General features: G+C 42.3%; 1 protein-coding gene across 1 annotated transcript in view; it reads right to left on the reverse strand.

Moving 5' to 3' along the window:
- LOC135202484 (von Willebrand factor A domain-containing protein 8-like) overlaps positions 1–17,660 on the reverse strand; it is a 672,011-nt gene that overhangs the window by 624,727 nt on the left and 29,624 nt on the right. The window contains exon 3 of the mRNA XM_064231895.1: positions 10,616–10,780. Within this exon, the coding sequence (XP_064087965.1) occupies positions 10,616–10,780 (165 nt within the window). The remainder of the gene's footprint in view (positions 1–10,615; positions 10,781–17,660) is intronic.

The following is a 17,660-nucleotide window of genomic DNA, read 5'->3' on the forward strand; positions in this document are numbered from 1 at the left end:
ATATAATGAATATAAAGTGAAACCTGGTATTCCCAAGAGACTGGGAATGATGATCAAATAAAAGGGTTCCAAACTTATAGATCAGATAGAAAAAAAATAGGAATCAAGGGGGAACCGCAATATATGGGAAAGACAAAAAAACAAGGAAAATATATGAGAAATATAGTAACTCAGAATGTGAAACTAATAGCGGTAGAATTTGAATCTGAAATTGATGAACATAGTAATATATAGACCTCCTAATACTAAAGAGTTTGACTTAATAATTGAAAAATTGGATGATATATGTAGAATCACAAGGACTGGATATTCTCCTATCTGGTGACTTCAACTTTCCTTTCGTAGAATGGAAAGAACGAATAGGAGATTGTGGTTGTACTTATACATATAAAAAAGAGAGTAATAGTAGTGCAGAAGATAAGAGGCAATTTTGAAAAGCTATTAGATATGCTACTAGAATACAACATTCAACAAATAAATCACCTGCCAACAAGAAAGGAAATACTTTAGACCTAGTATTTTGTGAACGAGATGAATTATGTTAAAGAAATAATAGTTTATAATGCGAGTATTTCAGACCATAATGTCATAGAATTAACAGTTCATTCCAAAGCAAGTGAAAATAGAGATAAGCAAAAAGAATAAAGAAAAAGTGGGAAGGATATGGAAAATACAACGTTCTACAGTAAAAATATAAAATGGTCAGAAATTAATGAAGAATTAAAAACAAAGATTGGGATAACATTTTCGTAAGTGATGACATAAGGGTAAATACGGAGATATTATATAAAATATTGGAGATAATAGTGGAACAAAATATATACCGAAGAAGAAAAGTAAACATCATTCATGCATACCAAGAGACAGAAGGATCTTGTTCCAGAAAATCAGAAAGTGGAAAAAAGGTCTTGCAAAAGAAAAAAAATGCATGGAAAGTTATAGAACTAAAAAGTAAGATAGAAAATGCAGAACAAAAGATTATACAATCAAAAGAAAAATGAAACGGGACTGGAAGAAAAAACCCTATTAAATATCAAGCAAACCCCAAACTATTATACTCATATGCGAAGAAGATGAATAAAAGAAGAATAGAAATAGGCCCTCTGAGAATTGAAGGGAGATTAACGAATGAAAAAAAGGAAAATTTGCAACATACTGGCAGAACGATATAAGAGAGAATTCACCCCTAGAATAGATAATGAAGATAATGATATAGAAGTAAGGGATGAAATAGTGAATATTTAGCTGACATAGATATTAATGAAGCTGATATTGTGCAGGCTATTAATGAAATTAAAAATGGAGCTGCTGCAGGGCCTGATGGAATTCCTGCTATTTTGTTAAAGAAAGTAGTTCATTCTATCGCAAAGCCACTTGCAATATATTAAGACAAAGTGTAGATACAGGCAAGATATATGATGAGCACAAATTAGCATATATTACCCTACTTTCAAAAGTGGATCAAGACTAGAGGCAAGTAATTATAGGCCTGTGAGTCTAACATCACATATTATGAAAGTGTATGAAAGGGTAATGAAGAAAAATATTATGAAACATTTAATAAAAAATAATTTGTTTAATAAAGGACAACATGGTTTCGTACCCGGAAAAAGTACACAAACCCAACTGTTAGTCCACCGTGAAAACATATTTCAAAAATATGAAAAGCGGAAATGAAACAGATGTGGTTTATTTAGACTTTGCAAAAGCTTTTGATAAAGTAAGACCATAATATATTAGCGAAGAAAATTAGAAAACACATATCGTGGATAAAGTAGGAAGATGGTTTAAAAGAATTTTTACACAACAGAAAACAGATAGTTATTGCAACGACGAGAAATCGGATGAGCCCACCAAGGTAAATATCCGGTGTGCCGCAAGGTACGGTGTTAGCTGCAATACTGTTTGCTATTATGATTGAAGACATAGACAATAATGTTTAAAGGATTCGGTAGTGAGTAGTTTCGCAGATGAAACAAGAATAAGTAGAGAAATTACTTGTGATGAGTAGGAAACGCTCTACAAAAGAGACCTTAACAAAGTATATATTGGGCAGAGGTAAATAGGATGGTATTTAACTCTGATAAATTTGAATCAATAAAATTATGGAGACAGAGAAAGAAAGCTATATGCATATAAGGGACCTAATAATGAGACCATCACAAATAAGGAAGCAGTTAAAGACCTTGGTGTGATGATGAATAGGAACATGTTATGCAATGATCAAATAGCAACTCTGTTGGCAAAATGTCAAAGCAAAATGGGAATGTTGTTACTGGCACTTCAAACAAGAAAAGCTGAACACATGATTATGCCTTTATAAACAATATGTTCGTAGTCCACTTGAATATTGCAATATGATATGGTACCCACACTATCAAAAGGTATATTGCAACAAATAGAGAGTGTACAAAGGTCCTTACAGCTAGAATAGAAGAAGTTAAGGACCTAGACTACTGGGAAAGACTACAATGCTTAAAATTATATAGTCTAGAAAAGGAGAAGAGAACGCTACATGATAATTCAGGCATGGAAACAGATAGAAGGAATAGCAGAAATATCATGGAACTAAAAATATCAGAAAGAGCAAGCAGAGGTAGATTAATAGTGCCCAAAACTATAACCAGGAAAAAATAAGGAAAGCACACAGGACATTAATCCACTACACACCAGCATCGATAATGCAGCGTCTATTCAATGCGTTGCCAGCTCATCTGAAGGTATATCAGGCAGTGAGCGTAGATGTGTTTAAGAATAAGCTCGACAAATATCTAAACTGCATCCCAGACCATCCAAGATTTGGAAGATGCCCAAAACAAAATATACCGGAAAGATGTACTAGCAACTCTCTGGTAGACATTAGAGGTGCCTTCACACTGAGGGGGGGGGACCTGGGGGGCAACAACCCGAACAAGATGTAAGGTCTGTAAGGTAAGGTAATGGTCTCTCCTTTTTACTGAGATGAGAGATTTTTATGGTACATATATGCGTAATATGTTTATTAATATTTTTCACCAAAAAATCAATAATAATAATAATAATAATAATTAACTAATAATAATAATAAATAATAATAATAATTAATAATAATAACTACTGTAATTACAAAAATCATATGTGAAAGTATTTTACAAATACTACGATAATTCTCTCTCTCTCTTCTCTCTCTCTCTCTCTCTCTCTCATCTCTCTCTCTCTCTTAAAGCGATGTATGTTTTTTGGATGATGATTTACTCATTTTCAAATAGCAATATTAATGTAAACATCAATAATATAAATTCATTAAAGAAAATACTAAAGTGAATTAGCAAGATTTTAGTTTATAAATAAAAAGAATTACGTAAGAAAAATGAAAGAAAATGCTCTTAACCCCACACTCTCTCTCTGAACTCCAGTAGCAAGCCGAGTTGGCTGGGGTCCAACAACTGTGCTGCCATATCTCAGGATAATGTAAACTCTCTCTCTCTCTCTCTCTCTCTCTCTCTCTCTCTCTCGTCTCTCTCTCTCTCTCTCTCTCTCATCCCCTCTCTCTCTCTCTCTCTCTCTCTTTTACTGAGATGAGAGAATTTCTATGGTACATGTGTATGTTTATTGATATTTTTGCATAATAATAATAATAGTAATATAACTATTCAAAATTCATATGTGATAGTATTTTAAAGAAGTACAATAATCTATCCACTTCACTCTTTTAAATAAGGACAACCCTCTCTCTCTCTCTCTCTCTCTCTCTACTCTCTCTCTCATCTCCTCTCTCATCTCTCTCTCTCTCTCTCTGCTATTGGCTGTTTATATATTTCTAATGGTAAAATGTTTAAGATTACTTTAAAATGATATTAATAATACCAATTCAATGGTATATTTGATGTAGGATAATACTTTAAGTAGACATTTGGTATTTGTGATTTCACATTTCCATTGTTCCCTTGTAAAAAGAAAATGGATGTCTCAAATAGTAACAGTATGAAAGAAAATGTACATGACTGGATACTTATGGGGGGACTGAATTATTTTCACATACGTAACTAAGTCATTCAGTACGTACATAGTATGTATTTATGTATAAACATAAAATGTAAGATTTACTTTAAAATAGTATTAATAATATTTCAAAGATTAATATGAACCATAATAGGATATTTTATGTATATTTGATGAAGGATGGTCTTTAAGGGATACTTTGGTATTTGCATGTTTAGGATAGGAGTTTATGAGCATTTTTAGAGGGGGGTTCCAAACATTCGCGGATTTTAACTATTCGCGGGGGGGTCTGGTACACATCCCCCGCGAATATGGGGGGACCACTGTACTGCGCTGTCCAGAACTAACTTTACATGAGAGTTCTTTGGTGGAAGGAGCCTCTTCAGAGTCAGGAACACTGCCATTGCTTCCAATACATTTATGTGAAGCTGGCGGAATTGGGGTGACCACGTTCCTTGAACTTTCTTAAACTGAGAATATCCTCCCCAGCCGCTTAATGAAGCGTCTGTGTGGATAGTGATTCCCGGAGGAGGGAATTGAAGAGGCACTGACACGGACAGATTCTTCATCTTTGTCCAAGGATGCAGACGATTCCGGAGAATCTGTGGTATTGCTGACAACTTGTCCCTGGATCTGACATTTGCTCTTGAGCGCCAGATCCTGGTTAAGTCTTTCAGTTTGGCTTTCTTCAAGATGTTTGTCACTGAGGCAAACTGAAGGGAACCTAGGATTCTTTCCTGGTTTCTCCTTGAAGCATATTTGTACCTTAGAAATTGCTTCACTGACTTCACTATTTCCTTTCTCTTGGTTACTGGAATCGACAGAGTGTGAGAAGATAGATTCCATTGAATGCCCAGCCATTGAAAGCGGGACTCCGAAGTGAGTCTTGACTTTGTCCTGTTTATCTGGAACCCCAGATATTCCAGGAACTGAATGACTTTCTTTGTGGCTTTGCGGCATTCCTCGACTGTTGGTGCCCAAATCAACCAGTCATCGAGGTACGCTACTACCATTATCCCTTGAGACCTTAGTTGTTGAACAACTACTTCCGCCAACTTCGTGAATACCCTGGGTGCTACGTTTAGACCGAAGGGAACTACCTTGAAGGAGAATGCCTGGTCTCCCAGCCTGAAGCCTAGGTAAGGGCGAAAGTGTCTTGCAATAGGGATATGATAGTATGCGTCTGTAAGATCGATAGAGGTGGTGACGGCCCCACGGGGAAGTAAGGTCCGCACCTGCGAGATAGTCAACATTTTGAACTTGTCGCAGCGAATGGCCAAGTTTAACTGGGACAAGTCTAAGATTACCCTTCTTTTTAATGAGCCTTTCTTTGGCACGCTGAATAAGCGACCTTGAAACTTTTATCGCTTGACTCTCGCTATTGCTCCTTTCTGAAGGAGTTCCTCTGCATACTCCGTCAATTCCTTCGATGGAAGTTGAAGGAATGGTCTGGGTGGAGGGGGGCCTCCGATCCAACTCCAACCCAGGCCTTTCGACACAATACTTTGTGCCCATTTGCTGAATCCCCACCGATGCCGGAAGAGAAACAGTCTCCCTCCTACCTTGGAGATCTCACTGCTGCTGAGTCGAGTGACCTCCGCGGACTCCACGGAAGTGCTTTCCCCTGTTAAGCGACCTTCCTGATCCTCTCTGACGAAAGGATCCTCTAGCTCTACCTCCCCTGGCGAAGTGTTGGAAGGCCTGGCCTTCGAACACCTGGTTAAATGCCGGGGAGACAGCATAGGACGGGGAAGGCTGAGCTTGAGGGGAAATCAGATAGATGGGCTGAGCCTGGGCCTTCGACGTGGAAGGCTGCCCTGGCTGAACGACCGGCACCGCAGACACACCCTGACTGAAGTGCTGAGGCTTCTTCTGGTAAGGCTGAAACCGTTTGGTCTTTTTTAGTTTCTTGCCTGTAGACGAAGGGTCTTGACGTCTCTTAGCGGAGAGGCCCCAATGGTCTTTGAGGCTTTGATTGAGCCTCGTCGCCTCGCTTTGAAACTCTCTAACCATCGCTTCTGGGAAGAGGTCTGCCCCCCAGATGTTGGAGGAAAGCAACTTATTCGGCTCATGCCGAATAGTTGCTTCCTGGAGGACATGCTTACGACAGTTGACCCTCGCAACCACAAACTCGTACAAGTCCGATTGGACCGTACAAGTCTGTGATTTGGTCAACAGCTTGAAAAGCGGCTCCGAAGCGTAAGATATGGCCGCTACCTCAGTCATTGCCATGGTGTTGATAGACCTGGCCAGTCTAGTTTTAGCCTCAAACTCGGACTGAATGAGGTTATCGGGGAGCCTTGGAAGCTTCTCGCCGAACTGATCCATCGCACAGTCCGGCTTAAGCTTGCCTACCGAAAAAGTATTTGGCAGGTCTTCCCACAAATCCCCAAGCGAAGGGAGCAAAGGTGATGTGGGGTCTGCTTCCCTCAACTGTGGCAAGGGCTCTCCCTTTAAGCCAGCCAGGATGGTAATGCTGGCGATCTTAGTTAGGAAAGGAAGAGGAGTCTCTTCCTCCATCGTAAAGATGGTGAAAGGACTCTTAAATGCCTGGATTCTGGTGTTGGAGCAGTCCATTTCATCCAGACACCGGAGCCACTCTCTCTGAGCCTGGTCCCTGGAGTACAGTACTGTCTCTCTAGGAACCTTATCCTCCCTGTTCATAGCGGTCTCCGTCAGCCTGGCGTAGCCAATGAACGGAGGTTGAAGATTCTCTGGGTAAAACTCGAAGTCTTCAATCCTTCGAGTACCACACTCCGGGATGGAAATGAACCCGTCCTGGAAAGGAGCGTAGGAAGCCACTCTCCAGGGGTTGTTCATTGAGAATGGAGGGAGAGAATCATGAGGAGGGAGCTGGAGCAGGTCTACGCTAAGTGCCGGGGAGGCAGCTTGAGGGGCCTGATTGAAGCCAGACATCAGATTTTCCTGAGTGGCAATCCTGTCCGACAGTTGGGAGAACATTTGCTCCATACTTGTCCTCAGAGACCCTACCAAGTCTCCCATCTGCTGCATCATCCCGACGGAGAAAGCGTTGCGATCGAAGCTAGGAGCAGATGTTGACGTGGATGGGTAACTCGCCAGAGGTACCGAAGAGGAAGGAGAGACCACTGACTCCGCCGGAGTACGGGGTCTCTCCTTGGAGGACTTGCTCTTCGAGACTCTAGAGCCTGAAGCAGATGACTTACCCTTCTCTGCTCCGGGATTAGAAGCCGAAGACTTATGAGATGACGACGCCGAAGAAGTCTTTTTAGACGACGACATCTTAGTCAGGGTTTTCTGCGCTCTGTGACCCTTCACTTTGGGAACCACAGAAGCGCTGAGCGTAGTATACGAGAGCTCAGCTCCCGTAAAGCCCTGGAAGGAAGCAGGAGAAGCAGCAGGAGAAGAAGATCCAGTGACGCCCAAGGGAAGCCCTTGAGCGTCCAACGTACCTACCTCGACCAACAGATCATCTACACCTACCATAGGTTCTACATTTAAATCTAAAGTGGCAACCTCCGCCGAGATATCCTGCCGCTGGATCGCCGTCATCGTCGGGGCTGCCTCCGCCGGGTCGACGTACCCCGTCGACTTGCCGCCGGGGAACAGCAGGACAGCCATCCTCTTCTCTAGGATGTAGGGCTGTCCCTTGGTGGCGTTCTTCCCGAAGCCGCCGACCCAAGCCCTCAAGGTTGCAAGAGCGGTCTCTCTAACCGCGGCAGCCTGGAAGAGAGGGTGTCTGTTAGATTTTAGGCTAAAGTTGAGGTTCAACCTTAGAATAAAATAGGCTTAAGACTAGACAGTATCAGCATATATTCCACAATATTATGGGGAACTTAAGCTTAAAACATATTTCAGAATTTATATCGTATGTATATACTGATGGAAATACTTACCCCGTCCAAAAACTGACTCACGAGATCGTAGCAGATCGTACACGTCTCATGGAACCAGACCTGCAAATTCCCATGAGGAGTCGCACACGGAGCATGAGACCTGCAGACCTCATGCCCGCAGGGGTCCTGGAGTACAGCGTTGCACCCCGGGTGCTCACAGTTGGTAGTCTGTAAGTGGAAGGATACATGAGTATCGATATAACACTCACAGGGCTACTCTAGTACTCCGTTGCATGCCGGAGAATGATAAATTTTTGGGCATAACCCCTCCTCTATCGCCTTAATAGGCATAAAATGAGGACTCCGGTGTAGGCCGGAGAAAGAAAACAGTAAGGCAGGGGAGGGACCCAGCTTAAGATAACTTATAAATAACTTATAATTAACTTAAGCATAAAACAGTAACAGAAAATCCGGAGAACGAATCCGAATCGTGGCGCTGTCCGACTTCGCCGGCTACAACGGAGAGACGGTACGGTGAAAAGCAAAAGTGACCAACTGGAACGCATACACTCCGCCGGTAGGCGGGGCTACCGTACCTCCCTCCCCCGTAATCGATGGGGCTCCAGGAAAGAGAACAGAGATCCGTCATCACGGGGGAGGAGGCGAGGAGGGGCGAAAACAGTACCCGAGCATACAGCGGAGCGCCGGAGCAACAAAGGCGGGGGGAGGCCAACCCCCCGACTCCGTCACAGCGAAGCACCACCGAATCAGGGAGACAAGGTCACTCCCAGCCAAGTGTCTGTCCAGACTCCCCTACTCCCTCCGCGTAGGGAGAGAGGGAGTCAGGCCCGGATGGAGCGAGCAAGGACAAACCTCCCTCCACCCTACTCTATAGGGAGAGCGGGGGGAGGGAAAGGTGACTGGGACGGGCGTCTGGCTGTACCGCGATCACAGGGTGACCAAGGTACGATAACACAACACAATCAACCAAATCGGTAGCCAAGGCTAATGCAACCAAACTGATCAGAAAGATGCAACAAACATGATGCAACAAAACTGACAATAAGGATGCAACAAAACTGAAAAGAGGACCATGGGACCACTGATACCTAGGCTAAGCGAACGGACCAGACACCCTAGGCTAATCAAAACACAATAAATAAAACAAAAGTAGGGGAAAATAAAATATATAGTAAGAGAAAATATCCAGGAGTGTATGACTAACCCGAAAGAAAGTCTACCACTCAAAGCTAGCCTGGGCCGATACGAAGAGCGATGGCTAGGGTCTGGATCAGAAAAAACTGAATGCCTACGTAAGGTAGAGAGACATGCATGCATGACCTAAAACCAAGGCAGGCTAAATCCCCTAACAATATCATAATAAAAAGGACTAGTGATGCACGTTAAAAATAAGGGAAAGGTTCCAGGTATGGGAGACCAAGAACCAACCCGCCATGAGGCAGAACAATGCCACCATGCTTCCGACCGGGAACCTGTATTTATACCTAAAAAACAGCAAATACAGGCTCGAGGAAGGAACGAAACTAAATTGGAACCTTTTGGAATACTTAACTTAGCCGCTGCAATAGCCGAACGTTCCATGGTGGCGAAAAAATACGCAAACAAAGCACAAAAAACAAGAGCAAAAGAAACGCGTGTGTCTCTTGGCCTGCTAACATAAAGGATGGCCACCAGAGGCGCGGCAGTCACCTTGGCGTGGGTTGCAGTAGTAGTAGTTGCCGCCCCGTTCTGTGGGTCGGCTCTCTCCTTGAGGGAGTTTGTTGTGGGAAATTTCTAAATGGCAAGAAGTTCGTGGTAGTGGTCTCACTCGCCCTAGTGACCATACCGACGCCCTTCTTTTATTTTGGGTGAGCGAGTCAGTTATACTGACCTCTTCTTTATTTTGTTTATTCTCTGGTATTTGTTAGATCATTTACCTAAGAAATAATGAACTAAAGGATTATTTCGCGCAGCGACACGAACTGAGCCCAGAAATGCAACTTCTTTAAAAATGACAAAATGAACAAAAATTTCTTAAAGGAGGATGTTTCTAATGGTTTCATCACCAACTAGAGGCCTTTTCACAGAGAAAATCAATAAAATTCTATTTTCATTTTAGTAGGTGGTACAACTGTTAGGAAAAAATGTCTGCTAACTTCAGGATGGCCACCAGAGGCGCAGCAGTCGGCAGCATGGGATGGAGTAGTAGTAGTTGCTGCCCACTCTGTGGGTCGGCTCCCCTCTAGTGGGGGTTTTGTAGTAGGAGATTTCTATTGGCAAGTGGTTCGTGGTAGTGGTCTCACTCGCCATAGTGTTCATACCGACACCCTCTTGGAGGGTGAGCGAGTCAGTAGTACTGACCTTTTCTTTATTTTATTTATTCTCTGGTATGTGTTAGTGCATTTACCTTAGAAATAATGGATTAAAGGATATTTCGCGCAGCGACACGAACTGAGCCCAGAAATAGATTTTTCCTTACGTCAAAATCCCTTTTTGCACTGTGGGCTTGTTGTACAATTAGATGATGTTTGGCATTGAGCAAGTTAAAGTGAAAGAAATTGTAGTGAGCTCTTCACATTACAATTTCTTTCACTTTAACTTGCTCAATGCCAAACATCATTTAATTTTTTTTAAATCCCTTGAACCAGACCTACAAGAGTCTGGAACTATGACCTTTTGGTCTCACTAAACCATTTTATATGAATGTCTGCTTTAACAGGGCATCGTCGTTTATTAAAGTACACAGACAAATATTTCTGAACTACTTCACAAAATTAACTCATACAGTACTTATAATATAAAACAGAAACGAAAATTACCTTATAAGGCAGACTAGATACATCCCGTGCTTGAAATCTTGATCGTAATGGAGGATCAAGAGGATGACCCTGATATGGGGGGGAAGGTAATCCAAGGGCTATTACACGAAAATTTTCATCAACTCGCACAAGGCGCATTCGCTCCAATTCTCCATGGGAATGCTCCTGTTGAAAGATTAAACACTATTATTTCATTAGAAAAAAGTACTGTTCAGCCTGGGTACATATGAGTCTATAAACGATAATACTGAGGATGAGGGTCCTAATGAAGTTTTAACTGACCCAAATATAGCACAGTATTGACTCCTGACAAGAAAATTTTTAAAAAATTCATTTCAAGCAATTTCATTATTATTACTACAAAGTAAATCAACTAGAGCTGACACTATGCACATGGCTTACTATAGGATTGAAAAGGATGCATAGGATTCATGTTGCCTACTATTATGCAATGTCCAAATTCAATGGTTACGTACAGTTCCCTCCAAGTATTTCGATACACCTACCTTCACCCACTAGTTCCTATTGTAAAAGAAAACTATGATAACATTGCATTTTCCAACGTGAATGAGTCTTCATATTATAAAAACAGTCATGATTGGCTGGAGCAATTTATATGCCATATTTCTTAATTTGCATTTTCTTTTTTTACGTAAATCGCTGTATATAATGGGGCTTATGATAATATGGATACATTTACAAAGAAATTAACTACAAAAATATAAAAGAGTAAACTATTTTACAGTAACTGTAAATTAACAGGCAAAGTAAAAGAAAATGGCATTCGGTCTTTGACCATACATCGCCAACTTCCACACACACACAGGTTTCGATGAAGTTTGCCGAAGCCAGTAACTCTTAATTCTTGACAGCTTGAGCTCACAGACCTCCAGAAATATTATTTGTCTGTTACTATGATTCAGTTTCAGCGTGTTCATAGACAGCATGCTGGAGGTTTGTTATACAGCGAATTCAAATATGGATAATTCCATATAATAATTATAAATCATATAGGCTAACTCGGCTCTTAACGAAAATATGCATACTCATTCTTACCTTATTCATGAATAACACCAAAAGAAATTTATTGGTTTATAAAATTTCTAGGTGAATTTCTGCAACATTTACCAATTACAGCCTCAAGAGACCTACAAGATTGTATGTCGAGCCACGTGTCATATGAAAAGCTCAAACAAAATTACCTCCTGAACAACCCCCATCACCAGCTGTCTCCTCCTGTCACCAGCTGTCTCTTCCTATCACCTTCTGGTGGAAGAAGAGCTTGAATCAGAGGATCTCCAGTTTGATTGGTGTTTGCTGAAGCATTGCACTTCACTGTATCCTCATTTAGTTGAGGAAAGAGGCCACATTGAGATTAGGTCTCGCTTGCCTTCCAGTATTTCAGTGCCCTTTAAGTATTTGGAGAAGATAACCCACACTTTCTCCTTCAATAAAAAGTTTTCTCGTACTCGGGCACATAAAACTCACTTTAAGAGAGGCCACTGAGAAAGAGAAGGCCAGATTATGGGTCCCTTTAAATCCAAGCGTTGTTAAGTTTAGTGAGAAAGTACCAAGGTATTTTCAGGTTGTAGGCATAACAGAACAGTTTCTTCCAGAAAGACTTGTAGAGGTCATGCCAATAATCTATATTTTTGTGTGTAAATATTAAAGAAATTTAAGTATTAACTACATGTTCTAACCATCCGTAACAATGCCACGTGTTGTGTTCCCAATTGCAAAGGAACTTAGACAACACCAGAAAAGGTGATTGTTTTCAAATTTCCCGAGGCAATAGCAAGGTAGGAGCAGTGCTAAATGCTATCAAAAGGAATAATTTCTCTCCAACCAAAAAATAAAGCCATAATTTCAAAACAAGAAAGAGGAGACGTTTCTTTGAAAAAAATGTCGACAGAAGAAGCAGAGAAGCAAGACAGCATTCAGAGGGTATAGTTGTGTGCCTACTAGCTGTGGGTAGCAAAGGCTTCAAACATCGACACGTTGTCATATTACAACACTTCGCCTCCAGTAGACGATAGCAGAGCCATACAACCCTTAATACTAACTAAACTTTCATGTTAAAAGTGTATATATAGTTTGTGTTAAATGAAGCAAGAGAAACTGCACTGTCTTTCTAGCGTCCTTAGACATCCTGAGACATCTACGAGAATCCAGAGCCAGAGTATCTACAATATATAAAAAGACAAAAGCAAAGAAATAAAAGAAAAAGTAAGAAAAGGCATCACACTGGTAACCAGAATAAAAGTTATTACACTGGTGGCAAAGCAAGAAAAAAAAGCTTTTCTGGGCTCAGTTCGTGTCGCTGCGTGAAATAATCCTTTAGTTCATTATTTCTAAGGTAAATGAGCTAACAAATACCAGAGAAAAAATAATTCAAAAAGATGTCAGTATAACTGACTCGCTCACCCAAATAAAAGAAGGGTGTCGGTATGGTAACTGGGGCGAGTGAGACCACTACCACGAACCTCTTACCATTGAGAATTCTCCCACACCAAAATCCTCAACTGAGAGAGCCGACCCACAGGTCGAGGCGGCAACTACTACCACTACACCCCACGCCACGCCGACTGCCGCGCCTCTGGTGGCCATCCTTTCAGTTAGCGGACTAGGAGCCACACGTGTTTTGGTTTTGCTCTGTGTTTTCGTGGATTATCCCTATTAATTCTTCGAGATGGAACGCGCAGCTATTGCAGCAGCTAAGTTAAGTGCCCTGAAAAGGTTTGGATTTAGTTTTTTCCAGCCGGGAACTTGTTTTTACCGTTTTTTAGGTGCGAATACAAGTTCCTGGTCTGGCGCATGGCGTTCTCTCGCCTCGTGTTCGGTTAGGTTCGAGGTCTCCCATACCTTGGAACCTTTCCTTTCACTTAATTCATGTGTTACTCTAGTCCTTTTTATTTACACACATTGTTGATTTTACTATTTACATCGTTTAGGGGATTTAGTCTACCCCTGGTGTTAGTTCATGCATGCATGTCTCTCTACCTAAGTGTAGGCATCTGAGTGTTTTCCTTTGTCCAGACCCTGGCCATTGCTCTACTTAACGGCTTAGGCTAGCTCTGAGTGGTAGACTTTTTCTTCGGATTCAGTCGTTCACTCCTGGACTTCCTTTCTCTTTCACTCATTATTTTTTCCCCTATTTTCATTATTATTATCGTTATTATTATTATTTTATCGATGTAATAGTTTTTGCTTGTTTATGGTTAGCTTTGGGCGTCCAGCATTATTATAGCCTGGGTCTCTAGTGGTCCTGTTTTCTTGGTCCACCGAAGACTCTGTTCTTCGCAGTTTTGTTGCATCATCTCTTATACAGTTTGTTGCATCCTTATTCAGTTTTGTTGCACCATTCTGGTCAGTTTGGTTACATGAGACCCTAGCGTTTTATACCGACTAGGTCGGTTGTGTTGTGTTATCGTACCTTGGTCCACTCTCGATCGCGGTACCGCTGGACGCCCGTCCCCAGTCGCCTTTTCCCCCCCCCTTCTTCTCTCGCCATAGAGTAGAAGGGAGGGGGGATCTGTCCTTGCTCGCTCCCTGCCTTTAGCTCCACCCGGGCACGGCTCCCTCTCTCCCCACGCGGAGGGAGTAGGGGAGCCTGGACAGGCCATTAGACTGGGGGGGACCTCGTTCTCCCTTGCGCTCGGGGGTGCTCCGGTGTGGTTGGGGTTTGGGGGTTTGGCCTCCCCCCTCTCCGGTTGCGCCGGCACTCCACGGAGTACACGGGATCTGATTTCTTCCCTCCTCGTTTTACCTCCCCACGACGGACGGATCTCTGGCTCTTCTACCCTGGTGTCCCATCGGTTAGTGGGAAGGGTGGTAGGCTCCGCCAACTACCGGAGCGGATATGATTTCAGTAGGTCCTTTAGCTATCCTTTGTTCCCTCGTCTCCGGCGTTTACCCCTAGGGGCATTCTTGCGGTAGCGTAGGACAGCTTTGCGCTTCGGAGTCCATCTCCGGTGTATCATTCTCGCTATGCTTAAGTTTAATTTAAGTGATTTAGCTTAAGCTTGGGTTCCCTTCCCTGTCCTCCGTTGGAAATTTCCTTTATAGTTATATTTTATTATATATCTATATATGTTTACCTCTGGTTTATGGAATTTCCTCCTCCGGTGTACACCGGAGTAATTGTGTCTCACCTGTTTAACCCAAAGGATTTCAGGGGAGGGATTATGCCCGTTTTTTCATCTAACTCCGGCATGCAGCGGAGTACTAGAGTAGCCTTGTGAGTGTAAACCTGATACTCATGTATCTTTCCACTTACAGGCTACCAACTGCCAGCATCCCGGCTGTAACGCCGTGCTACAAGACCCCTGCGGGCATGAGGTCTGCAGGACCCACGCTCCCTGTTCTACCAGTCACGCGAATCTTCGGGTCTGGTTTCACGAAGCTTGCTCTATCTGTTATGAGCTTGTAAACCAGTTTTTGGAGGGAGTAAGTACTTCTGGTCATCAGCACGTTCATGCAATATGAGTTCTGATATATAATTAAGCCCAGGAAAATCCCCCCCCATCCCTTTTTTCCCACCCTTGCGCCCAAGATTGGCCTCTAACTTCGAGGATGGCCACCAGGAGCGCTGCGGTCGGCGTCGTAGGTAGAGTAGTAGTAGTTGCCGGCGCCGGCCGTGTATCGGCTCTCTCAGGAGGGGGATGTTGATGGGGGAGGATTCTAAATGGTAAGAGGTTCGTGGTAGTGGTCTCACTCGCCCCAGCTACATACCGACACCCTCTTTTTATTTAGGGTGAGCGAGTCAGTTACTCTGACATCCCCCTAATTTTATTTTTTCTCTGGTAATGTTAGGATTATTTACCTAGAAATAATGAACTTCAGGGATTATTTCACTGGGCGACACGAACCCTTGCCCAGAAATAGATTTTTCCTACGTCAAAATCCCTTATTTACAAGCTTACTAACAAAGATAAATGCAGAATGGTATCTCCTATTTACATAAAAAGGCAAAATCTTACACTGCATGAAGTGGGGGAACACTGAGGTAATTCAAATACTTGCTAGCCGGTTTTGTGACTCGAAGCGATGACTTCACAAAAGGAGAACTGCGATTGCAGTTGTCTTCTTGACTCCGTATTGCAGAAAATAATGTCTACTCTTGATACTTGAAAGAACTCCCCAAAACCTCTAGCAGGACATTTTCTTCTCTGAAGTCTGCTCAACGTCGAGATAACTCGGTCGTCCACTCCTGAAGACGACTAGACCAGAATTCAACCAACTCTCGATCAACTTTTCCTCTGATCCTTCGTTGGTCCCTTTTCCTCTTATCTCTCTCGGATGATCTCTGCTGCTGATCTCTCACTGATAATCTGATCTGTCTCTCGTACTAATGATCTCTGTGATTAACTGATGATGCTTTCTCCTACTTCGTCCGTCGTATTTATACGGCATCCTGGAGGCGGGGCCTACGGCGAGCGTCACAGACTCCCGAGATTACTAGAACTTCTTAGAAAACTCGCGACGGAATATTGCATCATATTTTGCTGCGTTTCTCCTGACACTTAGGCGCATGTTGAGCTCCACAACACGCCCGACGATTCCAGAACAACCATGAGAACAGGCACCTCCAACATGGGCGCGAAAGCCTCCTCGCTGCAGAATTTCTCGAAGATGCGTTTTCCTTTCCTTTATCTTTCTTTGCTATACAGCATTTACCATCACACGCCCCCGCAAAAGAGAAAAAAAATGAAATCACTCGTGCCAAAACAGAAAACGGTCATTAGGCTACTCATTCTGAAAAACTCTAGAGAGGCTCTATTAGCTATCACATTATTCTTTCCTCTTACTTTTTCCGTTTTCTGAACTCTGCTTAAAACTTTGAAATACTAAAACACCTCTTGCATTTTCTCAAAACTAATTTCTCTCAGTAACACTGTCACATAGAACACTGGTAGTGGCCATGGTACAGGGCGTTCTTTATAATTCTGAAGCAAATTTACATTCACTCACTTTGCTCTACTCTTACCCACATTAATTCTATAATGTATATTTCCCCTCTCCTCTCACACTGAAAAAGGACCTTCAAACCTCTAACACTGAAAAAGGACCTTCGAACTTATAAGATAAAAAGGAACCTTCTTTCTGGACTAGTACTAAAACTTTATCTCTTACACGTAAATTTGTCTCTTTTGCTCTAAGATCATGTTTCCGTTTAGACCCCCCTTGACTCCCGTTCTCCTTCACTAGTTGCCAACCATCTCTTAAATTGTTTTTATAATACTCAAAATTAGTTATGTAATCTTCTCTACCCTTACTTCTAGACAAAGGTCCGACCATATTGATAAATACATTCTCAAAAGGTTCGCCTACTGAAGGAATATTACACAACGGAAATCTGGGAATTACTTGAATCGGTTTTCCGGCAATTTGATATTCATGACAGCTTAAAACATACCTCTTCACGTCACTTCTCATTTCAGGCCAAAAGTACGCCCTACTATTAAGACCTGAAAGTTTTATTTACTCCCAAATGTCCTTGCTCATCGTGTGCTAACTTCAAAACTAGTTCACGAAGCTTCCTAGGAACTACTAATTGTTCTGTGATTTCCCCTTTACTACCTGACTTAGGACAAACATAACGACTCAAAACTTCGTTCTTTAGACAAAAAGTTTCCTTACATTCATCATCGAGATCATCATCCAACTCACATTCAAAAATTCGGGTTAGTGTCTCATCCTCTCTCTGCAACTTGACTAACTCATCCTTATCCAAAACGTTAGAGCCTAATTCATCACCGTAACTAATACTAGATACCGGTACATTTACTACGTTACTCTCGACAGCTATACCTTCCCCTTGGTTATCACTGTCAACGAGAGAGTTAGGTCTCTCAGCTACACTCATGCCAAGATCAACCTCGCTATCTCTATCACACTCGTTCGAATCCATGAACTCACTCACGTTCGAATCCATGAACTTACTCTCGTTCGAATCCATGAACTCCCTCTCGTTCGAATCTACGAACTTACGTTCGAATACATGAACTCACACTCATTCGAATCCACGAACAAATTATGACCATAG

This window comes from Macrobrachium nipponense, chromosome 30 (genome assembly GCF_015104395.2).
Source record: "Macrobrachium nipponense isolate FS-2020 chromosome 30, ASM1510439v2, whole genome shotgun sequence".
Classification (NCBI taxonomy): Eukaryota; Metazoa; Arthropoda; class Malacostraca; order Decapoda; family Palaemonidae; genus Macrobrachium; species Macrobrachium nipponense.